At 32.4% G+C, this 18,848-nt stretch overlaps 1 protein-coding gene across 1 annotated transcript in view; it reads left to right on the top strand.

Moving 5' to 3' along the window:
- The window catches only part of CCDC91 (coiled-coil domain containing 91), a 105,954-nt gene that overhangs the window by 43,995 nt on the left and 43,111 nt on the right, over window positions 1–18,848 (top strand). The window contains exons 7-10 of the mRNA XM_026033241.1: window positions 2,155–2,262; window positions 15,077–15,169; window positions 15,353–15,421; window positions 16,731–16,907. Of these exons, the coding sequence (XP_025889026.1) occupies window positions 2,155–2,262; window positions 15,077–15,169; window positions 15,353–15,421; window positions 16,731–16,907 (447 nt within the window). The remainder of the gene's footprint in view (window positions 1–2,154; window positions 2,263–15,076; window positions 15,170–15,352; window positions 15,422–16,730; window positions 16,908–18,848) is intronic.

Below are 18,848 nucleotides of genomic sequence, written 5' to 3' on the forward strand. Positions count from 1 at the left end.
TCCCTATGCATATTCTGTATTTTAACTGCCTGTCTCTTTGATTGGTCTGCTGCATCTCTCCATAGGACATAAAGATTTGTGTCTAGCAAGCCTTCATGGCACAAGATGGAAGCCGTCTCTGAAGGGCTGTCCCTTCAGATGATAATTTATCTCTCTGTTATGCAGTGGAATACTCAAACACAGGGTCAATTGTGTGTTGCTGTTCGAGAAGTATTAGTAGCGTAGATGATGGAAAAATATATTGGAGAAAAAAAAAAAAGGATAAGTTTTAATCACCAATCCCATCTAACAGTTAGTAATTACTCCCTACAAAACAGTAAGTTCTTGCTACTATTTCATAGGAATAAAACAGTCACGAGTTAATCTCACGTAATAAAAGTCTGTAGAGTGGTTCTACCCTTGGTGTGAGCAAGAAGAAACAATTTCAGAAACTACATTGCAACATAATAACTGTTCTGTTACTGTTTTTTTTCTGGGATGATAGCAGACTGTTTTTTCGTTTGTGCCTTTTCTTTTCAGTATATTGAAACAATTCTTCTCACACTAGCTTGAATTTCTTTTTCCTTTTTTTTCCATCATAAGATAGAGACTTTTTTGCCAGTAACACATGGCAATTTCCAGTATACAAATAGTAGAATTCAGCTGAATATAATATTTCACATGTAGGAATAACACTCCCTTGCAAGTTAAATTTTGATGATCATCTGAATTTATATATACAAGAACTAAAAGTAGTAGGAAGTAGTAGGAAAGAAATTGGCTTCTATGAGAGTAATCTTGTAACTAGTTAAATATCCAGCAAAGGCTAGCAAACCTGTTCTTCAATTAAAGTTTATATAAAGTATGATTTGTGTTAACTCTGAAACCTTTCCGAGCCTATGTTGAAAATATAACTGTACTGTAGCACAAGTGGTATCCTGAAGAACTCGTATTTTGGCAAAACAGGCTAAGTAGTGAAAAATGTGGGAAGACAGTTCAAAAAATAGCAAGAGTCATTTCTGTGTGTTATTTCCCTCAAAATTCCATTTAATGTATGTGTTGTTACATCAAGTAAGTGTATCTTCAGAACAAAGATTATTTAAAAGATATGACTTTTCTTATTTTATTTGCCTTTTCTGTTTGTTGTTGTTTCTGTTTGGGCCAAAGGTCTGTTTTCTATAAAACTTAATGTCTGTTTTAACTTAAACAGTAATTTCAGCTAGTTTGCTGTGTTCAGTTTTAGTTAAAAATAGTTCGCTGTAATGTATATAAATAGTCCAATGAATATTTGGAAAGTGATATAAATATCTTATAATATTAGGGGGAGAGGGAAACTTTCATAGCACATTAGCTAAGTAACTCCTGGGCAATATTAGTATTATTTCCAGAAAATCAGATTGCGATTTCTTTGAGTGGTGATTTATTTTTTTCAAATATTTGACATTTTTTTCTTTGTGCATATAGATGCTGTAACTTCCTCAGAGTTCAATCAGGTGCATATATGTACACCTGTATGTACACATGTACACAAACACAGACATGCATGTACACAAAATTCCTAATTTTATTTTCTCCTTGGTACTGTCTTGGTACTTTAACTTTTCATATTTTGGCTTCCATCACTTCACATGGAAGTGTGAACTTTCCTTGGCGGGGGGGTGGTTCTTTTATGTTTTAAATTGCTCAGAATTTCCATCTGCTTTTACTTGACTTGTGGTCATGAAGATCATGCTTGGCCCATGGGATCCTTCAGTGTGCCGAGAGGATGTGGAGTTTTGTCAGCCAGTGAAATATGTCTGGCTTTTTTTTTTTTTTTCTTTTTTTTTTTTTCTTTTTTTTCTCTTCAGCAGCTCTCAAATGCTTCTCTTCTTGTGTGGTCTCACTAAACTGAGTATATTCAACAGAAATATTCTCTATCTTCTGTGTATTGCTCTTTTTTTTAAGAGACTGTGTATAGGAAATCTGAGATCCCAAAATTTTTAATCGTGTCTGTGAGAAGATCCAAATCTAAAAACAAGGTGGTGTTACACAGAAAGTTATTTCAGTAATTGTACATTCTGAATTTGTAACAGCATTTCATGTTCTGGTTATATACAAGTATATAGTTGTTTTCCAATTTCTGATAAACATACTAGTTACATTTTTATTGAATTTTTCTGTACTTTCTTTTTGCAGGCATTGCTGCAATCCACAGTTCAACAGCGAGAAGCAGCTATTGAGAAGCAGTATATACTGACAATTGAAAAACACTCTCGCAAATGTGAAGAACTTCTTAATGCTCAGGTATGGATGTACACAGGCACATATACATGGATTAGCTCTTTATCCTATACATTTCATTATGTGTGTATGTATGCAATACCAGAAGCATCAAGATTTTCTTTTAGTTCCAGGTCTTTTCCATGTGTTTGACGAAAATATGAATGGATTAAATAAAATAATCAGTCATTCACCTTGTGTGATTCAGCATAACTGTGAATGTAGATATTGAAAAACATGCAACACACAGTGCAACTCTTTGTTGGGATCCAAGGTATTTTATGACATTTAAACCCAAGTAGCAAAAATTCAAGAATAGTGTAGCCCAGAGGAGGAGAAATCATAGAGCAGTTTAAAGTGTACTTCTTTAATGATTGTCATTTTTTGTTTGGGGGAAAACATTTAATAAAACATTAAAACAATGTTAAATTAAATTAAACAGTATTAAAACAATTAAAACAATAAAACATTTTTCTTACTTAAATGCAGCATTTGATTGTATGGGATTCACACAAATCACACACAAATACTTTGATGCTGTTCAGTGAAGAAAACTGTGTTGTTTTTTTCAAACCTATCCCTGTTTCATGGATATCTTGCATAAAAATAGAAATAAAATGAAGAATTATATAAATATGAAGAATTATATAAAATTCATACATATAGTGTGTTACCTTTACAGCTTACCATTGCTTGATGCTTAAAAGTGCAGCACATAAAAAGTACTTCATCACATTAATTACTGAATAGTTTCTGAACAGTGTAAACCTGGTTTTTGAAAAAATCTTCATTTCATTTTAGTATACTTTATGAATCAGAATAATATCTGTGATTACAATTTTTATTGGCTATTTATTAGTGTTTTTTTTAAGCCACTAATTTTCTAATAACATTCTAAGAACATTTACATTGTAATTAACAGTTACTTATCAACTTCTGTTAGCGATAATTCCCCCCAAAATTGAAAGATAATAATTTGCTTATCATTTTAACTTTCCCATAGTAAATTAGACCTAAACACAGCAAAAATCCACTTGATATATGCCACCATCCTCAACAGTATTTTATGGATATCTGACTTACTGTATCAGTTAAAGTTTATTACAAATATATAAGCATCTGTATAAATAGTGTAACAGAAAGAGGTATAAGTACTTGGAGAAATCAGTTCTTGCCGGAGAAGCATACTATACAGAGGTACAGAGTTACTCAATACATACTCTACTCTACATCAGTGCCTAAAAGGAAGTAAAATGGATTTTTATAGAATGTTTTATTTTTCTGAAATGAATATTCTGTGTACTGATTTAATATAACCTTCTGAATGTTAAAAATGAGTGAATTTCATGAAGTTCATTTGAATTATAGAATGATTTTCTGGGAATGTACTTTCAAATTTAGCAAAAATACTCTTTGATGATATGTAACATCTCAAACCACAAGGTGGGGACAGAAATATGCAAAAATGTTCAAAAAGTTCAAATTTACCTGAGACTATTTTTTCAGTAGAGCTCATGAATTTGAGGGCTCTCTTCTTGGTTGTAGGGCACAAGAGTACTTTGCCATAACACAGGAACCAGTTCACATCATGGCTACATTTAACCTAACATAATATAACGTTTGGGCCCCGAAAAGATTTACTTTTTTTTGTTTACAAATTTCCAAGTCATTTCTTCTCATTCTTCATTCAGCTCAGTTAAGGTTTACTCTCCCTGATTGTAATATTAGACTCGGGGATTTGGAAGCCTAAGCAAATAAATAAAAAATATGCTTGTTTATGATAAAATTATCTTTATTAAAAAAAATCTGTATAAAAAAACTATTTACATTTTCTTTAAATGCAGATTGTAATTGTACAATGCATATTGTGACTTTTTAAATATATCTGTTTTGAAATGTATTATTTACTGATGTGTGTTTTAGCACTTGTTTTTCTCCAAGGAATTTGTTCTGTGTTAATAGTTGAGGTTGTTGACATGATAACTAATAACTATACAGAAATTTTGTATATGTATTATGGCATTGTGCAGGCATATGAATACTCATATTGAGAACTATAAGTATCCATCTTATTTTCAGTTTCAAGAGGCTTTATGTTATAGCACTAATAACACAGTAAAATTATACTCTAAAAATAAGCTTAGTGCATTTTTTTTTTTTTTTTAGTGTTGGTTTTGTTGGTTGATATTCTTGTTTAGGAAACAGCACTTTTTTGCCCTTACAATTTTTTTCACAACACTTTCTTAGCCCTCTGAATTCCTGTACTGTTCTGCTTGCTATTCCTTATGATTTTTCTTCTATTTTATTTAGAATTCTACAAAACAAAAGCTATCTCATGTAGTTTCATAATTCCGTTGTTATGCTTTCTCCTAACTCAACTGCTAACTGAACAATATCTTGTTCTTTATGTTCCTAGAATGCTTCTTTGGGAAAGAGAAATTCGGGGAAAAATTTTCTCTGCTAGTAATTAACTGTTCATTAGAGTTTATTCCAGTTTTTGGTATTTAAGCTGTAAATTAATCTTCATTACAGGTAATGTTTTAAACCAAACTGATTACCTAGCATAATCAGCTTCTCCCTTCCTTTCTGGTCTTCTCCAAAGGAGAGCCATCCACTCATCATCACAAGTTGTCTTTGACTATGTGTCTTGTTTTAGGCCTGTTAAATATCTTTCAATGAGATCTTCTCTCAATTCAATCCTCCACCAACAATTTCTGCTAAAATTGCAGAAAATTCTCCAAGGTGATACTGGCTAGTTTTTATTTCCTCCTTCTGACTGAAGGTCATTTCCTTCACCACTGATTCTAAAGTTATAAAGTTCTGGCCTGTGTTCTGTTTTTTATTTTCTGAAATTCATATTTGACCAGCATCCAATACTCTTTATTCCCATAGGTATTAGAAGCCTTTTCTGGATTGTAGATTTTGAGGTTTTCAAGACCTCCTAGGGCAGTTTGCATGGTTATTACAAGATCTCCTTGAGTGGCATTGTACAAAGTACTCTCCAACATAGTATGCTGAACTGCCTCTGAAAAAAAAGTGTCCCTTTGTACTGATTTATTGCTGTCCACTACTTTTGCTACAACTACTTGAAAGGTCAACTGCGGCAGCAGTTACTATACAGTAGTTATCCACAGATGCCAGCTTATTTCTATATTTGCCCCTTTTTGAGTCCTATAATGTCATTTGTCTTGAATATACAGTCCTCATGTTCTTTGTCTGTGGAAGTGACAGTTTCTATTGGACGACCGCTCTTGGAGTGGGTTGAAAGGACAAGTTCCCTCAAAAGTCATTGACCATGTTCAAAAGTCATTGAAGTGTTTTTTCCGTTAATGTTTCACAAAACATTCTAGCCATTCTCAGGCTGTATTCATGCTCAGCAGGTTCATTGTGCTTCATCACTGAACAGGACAATGAGAACAGTCTATTATGGCAGGAAGCAGTCAGGTTATGTAATGAGTGTTCAGGAAAGGCATGTGCATCAATTGTGCTTTTCTAGGACTTATTGTCAGGGAAGACTTCAATGGTATATGTGTCAGTTTATTTTAAGTGGGGAAAGAATGAATTTCACTGTTACATTTTTTTCTGAGACATAAACTTGGATATTGTCTTGTGAAAATGAAGACTAACTTTGACCTTGTCTTTGAAGTTATTTTCTATACTGCAAGACGTGGTCCTCTAACTTTTTGATCAAAATACGCCTTTTTAGGGGGGAAAAATACCACTGAAAAAATGAAGGGAATTTGAGTTGTACAAGGTATTGGATCCCATTTCACTATTTGCCAATAAAATACAGAGTACAATAAAGTACAAAATAAGATACAACTTTTCAATAAGAATTTTCAGTACTTCATAACATATGCACATATCTATGGAAGCAATCTGTCAAAGTGTATCAATGTATAAAGGCACATACTGTCATGTTAGACTCAGGTAATTAGTATTGTGGTGCACGCCATTTTGAGGAGCAGTCAGGATTTGTTAATGTATTTAGGTAGATGCACTCTGACTAAACTGTAGTTCATTTCTCATACAGTTCATATTTTTGGAAACAATTTCTGTCCCAAATAAATGCAGAATGAATAATTGGTCTGGTATCTAAATAGTAAAAGCCTTTTGTCGGATAAAATGTACAGTTTTTGCTTTATTAATAGCTGCAAATGTCAGTTACATATTAATGCTATTATCTCTGCTATTTAGTTACGTTTTGCTTACTGAGGAAGAGGCAATAATTAATAGGTAGGTTGTGCATCATTTTTTCCACTGTTGTATTTTTTTCTGCTTAGTAATAAACTTAGAGTAGCTGATATTTAAACCTCCTTCTTTATTAGTGGTACAGGTTATAGAGGGAAAACACTTCTCACAGAAGATGACTGCGGTAACTTTTAAAAGGATATGCCATAAAAGATGCTAGAAAAAATATGGAGTAGATCAGTATCTGGTATTTGAAATATTTGAAGTATTTTCTGTCTAAACCCAGGATATTGTAAAGGAATTTTCTTATTAAATTTTTAGACCATGAGCATGATAAGGTAAAAAGATGACCTGTTTTCACTGTAAACCCCAAAAGTAATGATTTATCCAAAATTTGTCTTACTATTTGATCAAGGTAACTACTGGTAAAAATATGTAGCTAGTACTAAAAATCTTTATCATGATTAGTTGAGATATTTTGTTAAAAACAGTCAAATGATCTATCAAAAAAAAATCAGATTCTTAAATACATTCAGCAAACCACTTGTCATGTATGAGCAATCTTCTTCTCCGTGTAACAGTTCTCTTGCTCTTTCCTTTCTTGATGGTTGTCTTCCTTACTGTCTTCTAAGCAAAGTGAAGGGAAGCAGGCATTCGTGGAGTGGGAGGAATGAAGGTACATGTGAAATTAGATTCAGAAGGCACTGTCACTTGGCAATATCCCTCTTTTTCTCAGTGTTTTCTCGAGGAAGCAGTAGCAAGCAGAGATTATGTGTTTTAGATTTTATTAATCTCGATATATTCCATTTTGATTCATGTAGAAGAATAAAGAAAAGAAAGGAAAATGTCTTTAATTTTATGTTTCAAGTACATACATAGTCTTGTGCCGCATTGGCTGCAAAGCATTTGCGTTCTTTGCAAAGTTCTGTAAGGCTGCAGAACTTTTATAGCATATATTGTTGTAAAGGTTTTTTTTTTCTTTTTTTTTTTCTCAAAATTTAAGAAGCTGGAACTACTTGTAAAAGTAGCAGCTATGTATTGTAATGTAATTTATGAGAAATAACTAACTAAAACATAGTTTCACATACTAAAAAAGGAGTTAAAAGATTTCTCTGTGCTTTGCATATTGACCTTTTTTGTGATGATTTTGTATGAAACTATGAAAGAATTCTCACATTTGTAAATGCAACAGCATTTTGAGCTAAGCTGAGTTAACCTTAATTCTTTTCCTCTCTATATCATCATGTTGGCTTTAAAAGTACTTTGTATTCATGATTCTAGCTTGATAAGTAGTTATTCAAAATCTGTTTGGTGGTACATGAATTTTTGCAGCAATTTTTTTGGTATAAGAGTGGAAAAAAAAAAAAGTATTTTTAGCTTCACTTTGAAAACAGTTTGCTGAAATATCATCCCAAGCAAGCTCTATTTGCTGGAACTCACTTCTTTCAAATATATGAATGATGTAAAAATGGCTTATATGTTAACTTGTGGGCAAGCAGAAATTTGGTGTGGCAAAGGTAATAAGCTAGAATGTGCTAGATGCCCTACCTTCGCCAGTGTTTGCAAGACACAGCTGGATGCGTTTTGCATTTTCAGTCATCTCTGTACACATGAATTTTCTGGAATGCCAGTTACATCTGTGTTTTATAATAATTGAATCTCTCTATGCCAGAGAAAATGTTTATTTGTTTCAGCAACTTAGTTCTCCAATCAGAAATCACTTTCTATTTCAGTTTTTTTTTAAATACCTACTTGTAACATGCAACATCTTGATGTAATAATGCTTATTCTACAGAGGTGGTTTGATTTTTGTGCTTCCCTGTTGATGTTGTGCTTCTTTCTCTGTTAAGGTTGATAATAGGGAAACTGCTTTCCTGGCCTATCAGGAGGCTGTGCAATTATATTTTCATAGATAGTAGTAGTAGTAGATTTGTAGTATATGCATTTTAAGGAGACAGTCATTTTTTTGCAGTGATAGTGGCAGGTGCCTGTACCTGGTCTGTCTCTTCTGTTGCAGGGGAAATAAGAATGTCTCAGAACTTCTCGATTCGATGGCAGTTCTTGGCTAAGAAAAGAAGTACTTAGGTGATTTCTCTTTGTCATTTGTTTCTCTTTACTCCAAAATGCAGAATTTTGCCTCTGAATCCTAATCAAAGTAACTTATTTATAAACAATAAAACAAATGTGACAAAATGTTTTAAGTCTGACAGTAGGTGATTTGCTTTAAACTTCTCATGTTCACAGAACTTCTCATGTTCATGTTCCTTGAGGTATGCGCATTATTCAGTAAACAGCTGGCTGGAACTTTGTGCTGGAGTAGTAGGCTTAGTTATTATCCATATGATAATTTTTCTTCATATTTTGATTGGTTTTATTTCTTGAATAATGTTTTGATGTTTCCTGAGCTTTCCCTTAAGGAAGTTTTGCTGTCTTCTTGGCGACCCGGACCTCAAACTGGCAACATACCGTTCAACCATGCAATAATAAGTTATAATTTGAGGAAGTGGAAATATGTAGCAGATCTTGAGATTCTTCACCCAGATTTTTCCACCTTGTATTGCCAAGCACTCCAATGCCACAGATTGTGAGAGCAGTGTAGAATTGTGAGAAGCCAGTTATGACTACCCAATCTACAGGATCTGTGACTACTGTCTGACATGTCACTTAGACATAGATTAGAAGTGGTGAAAAAAAGGTGCAGTATGAAGTATTGTGACATTAAATATAACTAGCCTTTCTGCAAGACCAGAGAAGTATTACTGTTATTTTACTGATGCTGCCATTTTCTTCCATCTAATATTTTGAATAAGATGTAGAAATAGACATATTTTAATAACTTGCTTGTAAATAGCAGTTAAAATTCTGTTCTGCTTAATATTTAGTAACTCTTAGGTAAGCATCCTAAAATACTTACCTAATTTTCTTTGAACCAGAAAGAAACATGATGCTTTAATTGTATTTTGTTTTTTTTTGTTGTTGTATCCACCTCCAATCCAAATAATGAGATTTTTCCATGACCTTTGTTATTTCTTACTATTGTTTGATTGAAGCATGAGAAAGTGAAGTAGAACTTCGTCAGTTAAGAAGTTTTCTTGCTTAAATGTTCCTGCTGAATTGAATGAAGGACAGGAATATTTGCTAACTGCCTCTGTAGATATTTTTTCCAGATCTTGAAAATCAGGAATAGGGATTGTTCTGCATCATTATGTAATAATGGCAGGAAAAAAAAAAGTATTTGAAGGTGAGAGGTGAAAGCAAAAATATAATTTATTTAGATGAAGAAATTTAATAAATTTTGTTACAAAAAAGATTGATTATTCAGTGGGGTGTAAAATCAGAAATACATATATTGTGTTTCTTAGTATTTTAGTTTTCAGAACAAGACTATTACAGGACAATTCTAAATATCATTTCACTAGTGTGTGAGCTTTTTGTTTTCTTCAAATGAGAGGTCTTTTGAAGGTATTAAGTATCATTACTAGTTACTCTGATGCAGCATATAAAGCAAACTTTTCCTCTTTAGTAGTAGTGTGTGTACTTTATTCATTTAGACAGGTAATTCTGAGAACTGAGCAGCTTATTAGCTTGGTTAGCAAGCTTAGCATGCATAAATTCAGTTTTTAGCTGCTATTCATAGCATATAAAAGTACATAGATACTTACAGTCACAATCCATAGAAACATTAAACTAGACATATATCAGCTATAGCAAAAGAATTGTACCTTTGGAATTTCTGTATCTATTCCCTTTCAGATGAAACTATACAGAGCCCAAAGAGAAACTATCCATATTTTAAAAATTCCTTTCAGTTCATTTGAGACATCCTATTTTCCATTTTTCTTTAGATTTGAATTTTCGAACTGATAGGAATATGCAAGGATTATAACTGTCTTAAATTCAAGCTAGTGTATTGATAGCTTTAATATAGCATATTAACTGTCAAATAACTTTAAAAAATCTTGAGCCATTTAATTCACTCTACAGGTTATTTAGAATATATAAAAGTAGTCCTTCAAAAGATGCACACCTGAAGTAAAACTGCCAAGATTCTGCAGAAATAAATTTAATCTATAAAAATAACAAAAAAAGAAAAAAGAAAAAAAAAAGAGAGACAAATTGCTATTGTGATTGAATCTGTTTACAATATCTTCTCTGACTCACATTCCAGGAAAAAAAAAGATTTTTGATTTCTTTTTTACAGGAATCATGAAAAACCACAGGACCTCTGTATTTATATTTGAATCTACATCAAACATTTTTCATTTGGAACTGTTGCCTAAAGAACTTCTTTCAGGGAGAAAAACATAACCTGTTTTGAATGCCTTTTGTTTTAGGTTGATTTTCTCTTGACTCTTCTTGACCCTGTCTCTTATTGCTTTCCATAAAGGAGGTTAGAAATATTACTATTACTCTCCAATTTAAAATATTATTTTTTAAAGAATATGCATATATATACATATAGATAGATAGATTTTTTTGTGACAAAACACTTCCAAAATGCCACATACCACTATGATTTTACTTTTCAGTATTTTTGCATTCCAGATTTCTTTTACTCTATACCCTTTACTCCCTGACAAAGGAATTATAAGGAGCAAATGATGGCTTAGTTGGAGAGGGAGCAGTTAAGCTCAATAAATTAGTTCAGGCAGTTTAATGCATGAACTTCTGTACACTATATGAAAATTTATATGCTATATTACTTGTGGCACCTAAGTTAAAGATATTCAGTACTGACTTAGTATCTCTGCATAGTTTTCTTGCTGTGCCTTACAGTTTACATATGCTGTGTTCTTTTGCAGCAAACTTACGCTGGCTCAAAATTTTCTTGTTCCACCAAAGTGCTATTTCTTTTGGCTTCATGCTAATTTATTCATCATACTATGAGTTCATGCCTTTATTTATTTAATTTCCAAATTAAGTTTGGACATAAATTTTCACTAATTTTACCCTTTAGTTTTGAAGTCCAGTTTCTTTATGAGTAGCTGGATAACTGTATACAAAGCCCCAACATTTTTATAATTTTCTGATCTTTTTTTTCTGGTCTTTTGATTCTTTATCTGTTAAGGAAAAAATCTCACTTCAATTTCTATAATAAGCTTAATGTCCTGCAGTCTACCCAGATTGCATACTTTTGTTTTTTTCTCAGTTTAAGATTCCATAGTAGTTCTCCATCATAAATTTCAGAGAAGTGGGTTAGTCTTTATAGTTTCTGAATATGACTGCTAGATCTGAATTCATTATACTCTTTATAGGAGACTAGCCATTCTTTCTTGAAAGCTTATATTAAGTTTGCTTGTTGAGGAATTGGGAATGTCCTTTTGACAAATACAGTCACCAGAAGAACCCCAGCTTTGGCATGTAAACAAACGATATAAAGCATGATCTGCAGTGCCTGGGAGATGAAACTCCACATACAGATAGCTCAGAGCAGTCTTGAGGCTCCTCACTCTTTTAACTATGTCTATCAGAGAGGAACATGCTCATGACTTACCCATGGGAAAAAGGAAATGTTGAATGAGATTCATTCGATTCACACCCTACCCATATTTTTTCTTTTTAATGAGGAAAAAAGGAGGTATTGAGAGAAAATTGCTGACCCATACGCATTTATCTCTGTATACATGACCTTTAATGCTCAAGGTTTGTACATAGTATGAGGACTTGTTGAGATCTTCCAAAAACACTTAGCTTAGTGGGCTTTTCAAAGATCGGTGCTTTGGTGGAAAAGGTGGAGATAGAATGGATCGTTGATGTCGCTGAGCTCACTTCAGCTAATTTTAGTCAGCATAGCTTTCAAGACGATTGCATAATACAGGGACTAATGAAGCACACTGCTGTGGAAAAACATTAGTTCTTAATAAGTAACTGTCTTAATTAAATGCAAAGTGGGAGTTTTCATCTTTTCATATTACATCTGTGCTAAGAATGCAGTGCAGGCTTTCTGGACCCATGACTTGTTCTGGGGAGAAGTGACTTACACTATGTTATTCTGCTTTATCTATTTCGAGTGACTTATTTCTTTTTAAATAATTTATGTAATGTAATAGTTGAAAATACATTTTTCTCTGAAAGAGCAATCTGATTGGATAGATGTAAATTCTGAAGTCAAACAGTTCTTCAAGGTATTTCTTTAGCTCTGCTCTCTGTTTCTTTAGAGAATGTGTTCTACTATGTTGTGTGGACAGCTGTTGCAACATTTGTGATATCATATGAACTTCTGGAAGTTTGGATATGAAGCCAACCCATTATGGAAGGATTATTCCACATGAATAAACATTTAGATTATAATAGGAAGGGGCATGCTAAGCTAGTCACAAGGAGCATACAGTCTGGATGAAAATTGGAATTCTAGCATCCTTATTTCTCATGCAAATATACATAATGTAATAGATACTGCTTTGAAGGGTTCCAGAAGTGATTAGTTTATATTTTGAAAACACTGTGAATATCTTTGTGGGTAGTGTTTGCCTACATTATCTCTAAAAATAAAAGCTACTATTTAGTTATGCAAAAAAGTGATGTGTTTAAGTTCTTTTGAATTCCATACAGTTCAAAATATAATACCACACATTTTTTTTATACTCAGTCAAAGAAATAAGAAATACTGAGTTAGATTAAAACGGTCATACTCTAAACTGCCACCTTCACATTTATTATAACTGTTTACTCACCAGTTAATTATTTTCTAGTCAGAAGTATTATACTGTATTTTAAAGGTACCCTTTTTGCTTTCAGAAGAAGGAAAATGACTTCTTATACAGCTATTTCTATTTTAAATTATCACCATATATCTCAATTGAGTTGATTGAAACAAATATGTACTTCCTCACTGTAGCACTCAGCGGGCATAAAATCACTTTGTATTCTACAGAATTCTTATTTTCTGGGTTTATTTATACTCTCTTTGTGGGAAAGGATGCATATTTTTACTTGAAATATATTCAAAATAGGAACATGGCAATCTTCCTTAGGCTAGAAATGTTTTGGCCCTTTTTCTTTTTCTTCTCCTCGGATTGCAGGTCTACATGTTTTTCTGAAAATTAAATAAGTAAAACATGATGTGTGATGAGGTTGTGTTCACATGGAAGGCTGTAGTAATAAGATGTGTATTTCAGCTGCAGGTAAAATGGACATTAATTGTTTCAGTTGCCTATGTAGACATGTTCTTTGTTGAATTAATGCAAATGAGAATTTTTAAATGTAATTTAGAATTTTCAGGATGGGCCTACCTATCTGTTTTCTTATACACGTAAATTAAGTTCTAAACCTATTGTGAAGATCAAAGACTGAAATTAGTGATCCCACAGGGAATGTTGTAAAATACATAAAATAACTGGTCTGATATGGCAATTTTAAATGCACACACACATTCTTTTCATCCCACCTAGAAATCTGGTGGTTGGCATCAAACTGCAGATAATTGCCTCTAACTGTTCTTCTAAAAATTACAATGACAATCAATCAAATGGTTCTGAAGGATTACATTATAGATATCTTAAAGCTGTAAAGATTTGATTTTCATATTTCTGTTTTTCTGATAATCTTAGAAAATCCCTCTGCAATTATTATCTAAAGCCAATTGATAGTACTCGTCTTTGATTTGTGGAATGTATCTGATTCAGTTTTTAAAGTATATTTACTTATTATTACATCAGTATTTCAAAGGAGCATGGAGTAAGATATGCCAGTTTGCAGTCTTTCCACAGTCGGTTAAGTGAAGGATCATCTGAGCAGTAACATCCATCTATTGTTTTACTTCTGTTTGAGTTACTGGAGGTTTAAAGGGGAAATGATCATTAAAGCTAGTGATTGAAGATGCTGAGTCCACAAGGAAAGTTAGCAACACATCATTAAGCATAGCCACTCATTGCACAAGTGTTTTCCATTAGAATATGTCTGCTCCATTCAGACCTATTTTAAGTAAATTCACAAGGAAATACCTCTTTGCATGTTGATCCTGGAAAGACAGATAGGTGTTTTATTTTATAAAGCAGTCTAAAAGCCTTATATTCTATTCTTCAAATGTAAAAATATTTTTCAGAACATAATATTGCAGTTTGGTAATGTGTTTCTTGCTGACATTAAGGACACTTACGATTAAAACATAGCAAAATTTGTGAGACAGAAATGACAGTTTCTTAGAAATGATGGTTGAAGGTGTATTTGCCTGATTTAAAATTTTATGTCAAAGTTTTATGTTCAATGTACATATACTTTTATTCTTAAAGCCACAGTGCAATGCTTTTTGCCAACCTTATTGAATGTTATAATATATTGATACCATACTTCTTATTCTAAGGTTATGAAATAAAAGGTAGTATAAGCATACTTTAACTTCCACAGCTGCGTAATTAACATTTTCAAGGATGATGCTGCTTTGACCATCTACATAAGTTTTGTTTTCCACGTATCTCTCTTTTTCTCTTCAGATCTAGAGAACGTGAGAGACAGTCCCGAGTGCTAAATATTTCACATGAGTTTCCCTTAACATCAGAGCAATTAAAGAAGCAGTGTTTGTGTTTAATCAAATCTAGATTCTGGCTCGTCTAATAAGCAAAGGACAAACCTAACTATGTTGCTTGAGTTGTTTTTGCCTGTTCTACCAACAGACTGTAGTTATGATACAGATTTTTTCTTCCAATAGCATCAGAGACTTCTTGACATTTTGGAAGCAGAGAAGGAAGTGTTATCAGAAAAGATAGAACAAGCTTTGCTGCAACAATCACAAAAACATAAGGTAATGCTTTTATTTACAAAAGAAAGAGAAGTGTAAACTGTATCATAGAGTTCATAAGGAATGATCCTGTCATAGTCATTGGAAGGAAAAAATAAAGCCTTGTCAAAATCTTTGAGTGTTTGATATTATTTTTAGCCATTCATCTATTGTGTAATGAAATCTAATTTTTCATAACATTTGCAGGAAATACTTGACAAATGTTTGGATGAAGAAAGGAAAAGAAGCAAGGAGGCTCTAGCAGCTGTGGCAAAGGTAAACTCTCTTGTAAATTCTGACTCTACAGGGTAGATTCCCTGAGTGTCGTTAGGAATGCCAAATTCAGCAGTTGATTCTTATTTCATTACTAGGTGTGTCAAAATTATGTTCTAATTCATGTAAATTATAAATATTTCTACAGTAGCTTAGGGCTTCATAAAGATACCCTAACCGTTCAGGAGATGTAGCTTGCTTACTTCTCTTTAAGATAACCTCTGAATTTGTACCAAGAAGTCAGGATCTTTGGTTTGAGAGGATAGAACAAAATAGTTAATTTTCTAATATATTATTTTATAAAAGCCCACAAGAATACTTCATCAAAAGTTAACAGCAAATGTTAATGACACCAGTTCACAGAAGTGACATGTTTGAAAGTAAATTTTCACTTTTCAGCATCATTTCTTCAGTTGATTTCAGTATTAAGCAAACTGTGGTTGGGAGGTTTCTATGTGTTACAATATACTTCATTTCTAGAATCCAGTACAAAATTGTAGTTGCTTAAAATATTTTGGAGAAACCTCTAAAGATGTAATCTATAATATTTAGGATGTATTTCCTAAATAGGATGTAGAATCTATAGTAGGATCTATTTCCTATTTAGGATGTATTTCCTGTATCTTTGAGTAGTATATACACATTTTCTGAATCTGTCTTTGAATTGCAATCAGCAGCACAAAAGGCTTTTTCACATGGCTAATACCTGGGGGAAAATGTTTTAGACAATAAAATAGCTTAATTTAGTACAGTCTTCTTACTTTATGTTGCATTTATTATGTTTCACAAATCTATAATTAATTTTTAAAAGATCAACCTCACAAAATTGCAGTAAAAAGCTTTTCTTAAAATGTATTTGAGAAAGCCAGTATTTATTTCCATTTATTTCAACCTTACTTGACCAGTTCCATAATTGGCACTAAAGGACATTACTAACCTACAGACATATTAAAATCCTTTTTTTGCCAGGTAATACTTGCATGTCTTGAACTTCAGCTTGCTATTATTTATTGACACATATGCAATGCCAGATTGTTTTACTGATAAATGTGTAGCTCAGCATATATAAAGCTGTGCGTTGTCTTTGTTGCTCCAGCTTCAGACTTGTAGAAAGCTACAAGTCTGTTCTTGTGCCTGTAAAAATCTATGTCCAATGGTAGCTGGTTAGTAACATCTTAAGAAAAGATTGAGCTCTTAATTTAGAAGTAAAAATATTTCTTGTATCCTATCAGCTCATGAGTCTCATTAAAAGAAGTAATACTTATCATGTTTGATATTTTGTTCATTTGTTTATGCTTGATATGTTTCAAAGGCTGAAAAAGTAGTAGTGCAGGAGGCTATTCTGAAAGCAGTAGAGGAGGAAAGAAGAAATATGGAGAAAATTCATGAAGAAGAAAGAAAAATGTGGGAAGCAGAACGTGACGCACACAAAGACAAGATTGCTCAGGCTGTTTTGGAAGCCATGCAAGAGCAAAGAAAACATAATCAAGTTAGTATATTTTACCCTTTTATGGACCTGCTTTGCATATTTGATTTTCACTTTTGAATGTCTTTGTAATGCGGTGGTAGTTTTTCTTTAAAAATATCATTTATTACTGCACCTACTTGATATTTGAAATGCACAAAAATGTCATTAATTTATTTTCATCTGTATTTTGTGCATAGAGATAATTATTTGGTACATTTAAAATACAATTCCTTTGACTTTTTCAGGCATGCATACTGAAGTGAGATTAATTATATACCCTGTAACTACCTGTATCTCTAGAGTTGGGTTCAAAAAGAACACAAGATAAAGCTCAGATACAAGCTTTGTAGAAAGGTTGAATGATTTTCTTTTTAATACCTACAGAGCAGATGAGATCCTTATAATGCTGAAATTACACTCTTTATCATAGTAAAAAGATTTTTTTAAGATAAAAGCTAGAATAGATACAACATAAATAGAGTATTAGAAATCTGTAACAGTAAAAAGCTGGAGAGGTCCTCCTATAAGGATAATTTTATGTCACTTAAGTTGGGAGAGAAATCCCCAGCAACACATTTTGTTAAACAATAGGAAAGACAAATGACAGCTTACAGATGTCAGATGTTACTCTGGTTTAGTGCTGAAAAATACTTGAACCTACAGGTAAGCAATTTGTCTGTTGACATTGGTTTTTCTGTGTACACTCTTCCACTCAGACTTATTTGCAATTTTTTCTTCAAGGTTTTTCCTTCAAGAAGAATAGCTGAAATATTTACCTTCTTGCAATTGCTGTTTAGACAATTTAATCTTTAAAGTTAAGTCTTAAGGACCAACAGTAAAATATAGAGTCTGGCATTTTAGACAATGAAATGTGAATTTGTGGCAACATATGTAATAACATTTGTTCTCATTTAATTTTTATACTGTATTGTGTAATATCTCTTCTTCACATATCACCCTGTGTCAGAATCATCAGCTTATAGAACTACTATGCTTAGTACCAATTAATGATGCTACTGACTGTAGATGTAAATGAATAAATGAAGTAGACTGACTCCTTTGTTATCAGCTATATAAAAATGTCCTTAAGAGGAATATTGTTAAATTCAAAAGAGAATACTTTCTGAGTAACGCATGATTCTGTAACTAAATATACCAGAAAAAACATGATTGTCTCATATTACAATAGTGATTGTCATAAAAATGTAAACAAAAAAAGATTTTTTTGCAATGCTGTATATTAATTTGAAAATATTTACATTACAAATTATAACTAAAAAAAAAGAAAATGAGCATAGTATTAAAGAGGTAGAACTTCCCTCTGCCAGTACTTTAAGTATAAAAAGTTGAAAGAGAAAAATCAGAAAATATCACTGTAGGCTTCTGCAAGTACATGAGGATGAATGGCTTCTGTTTCTAGTCCAGACAAGTAACTCTAGGGACATTTTAATTTTCATAGACTTCCTAAAGATGAAAATGCATTTTATAATCTATGCAGCTGAAATCTGTTTTGGTCTGTGTCTGAGTTGACCCCAAATATCACAGCTAAACAGGAGCTCAAGAAAATTGTGATCTGGTAAAAATTGGGGTATAGCGTAGAAGACACTAAAAATCATAACCAGGAATTGAAGTCTTGTTTTAATTTGCCTCAACAGCCCCAAAAAACAAGTATTACTGTCAATTTTCTGTTAATTAAGAAGACCTATATGAATTTTAAACAACAAAGAAAATATGAACTATTATATATAGCAAAAAGAAGGATGTTAACTTATTGATTGGCCTAAAGTTCATAAATCAGATGTGAAAGATACTGTATTTCAGGAATTGAAGTGCAGGAATTGAATAATTGTTTACCTGTAAAACCTTTAAACAGTGAAAATGAATGAAAACAAGCCTTCTAAATCAGAAAATAGGTTTAGTTTTGGTCTCCTCTTGTTTGTTTAAAAGGAAGAATTTAATATC

The sequence above is a fragment of the Nothoprocta perdicaria genome, unplaced genomic scaffold (assembly GCF_003342845.1).
Source record: "Nothoprocta perdicaria isolate Ctin4 unplaced genomic scaffold, notPer1 scaffold_126, whole genome shotgun sequence".
Taxonomy (NCBI): domain Eukaryota; kingdom Metazoa; phylum Chordata; class Aves; order Tinamiformes; family Tinamidae; genus Nothoprocta; species Nothoprocta perdicaria.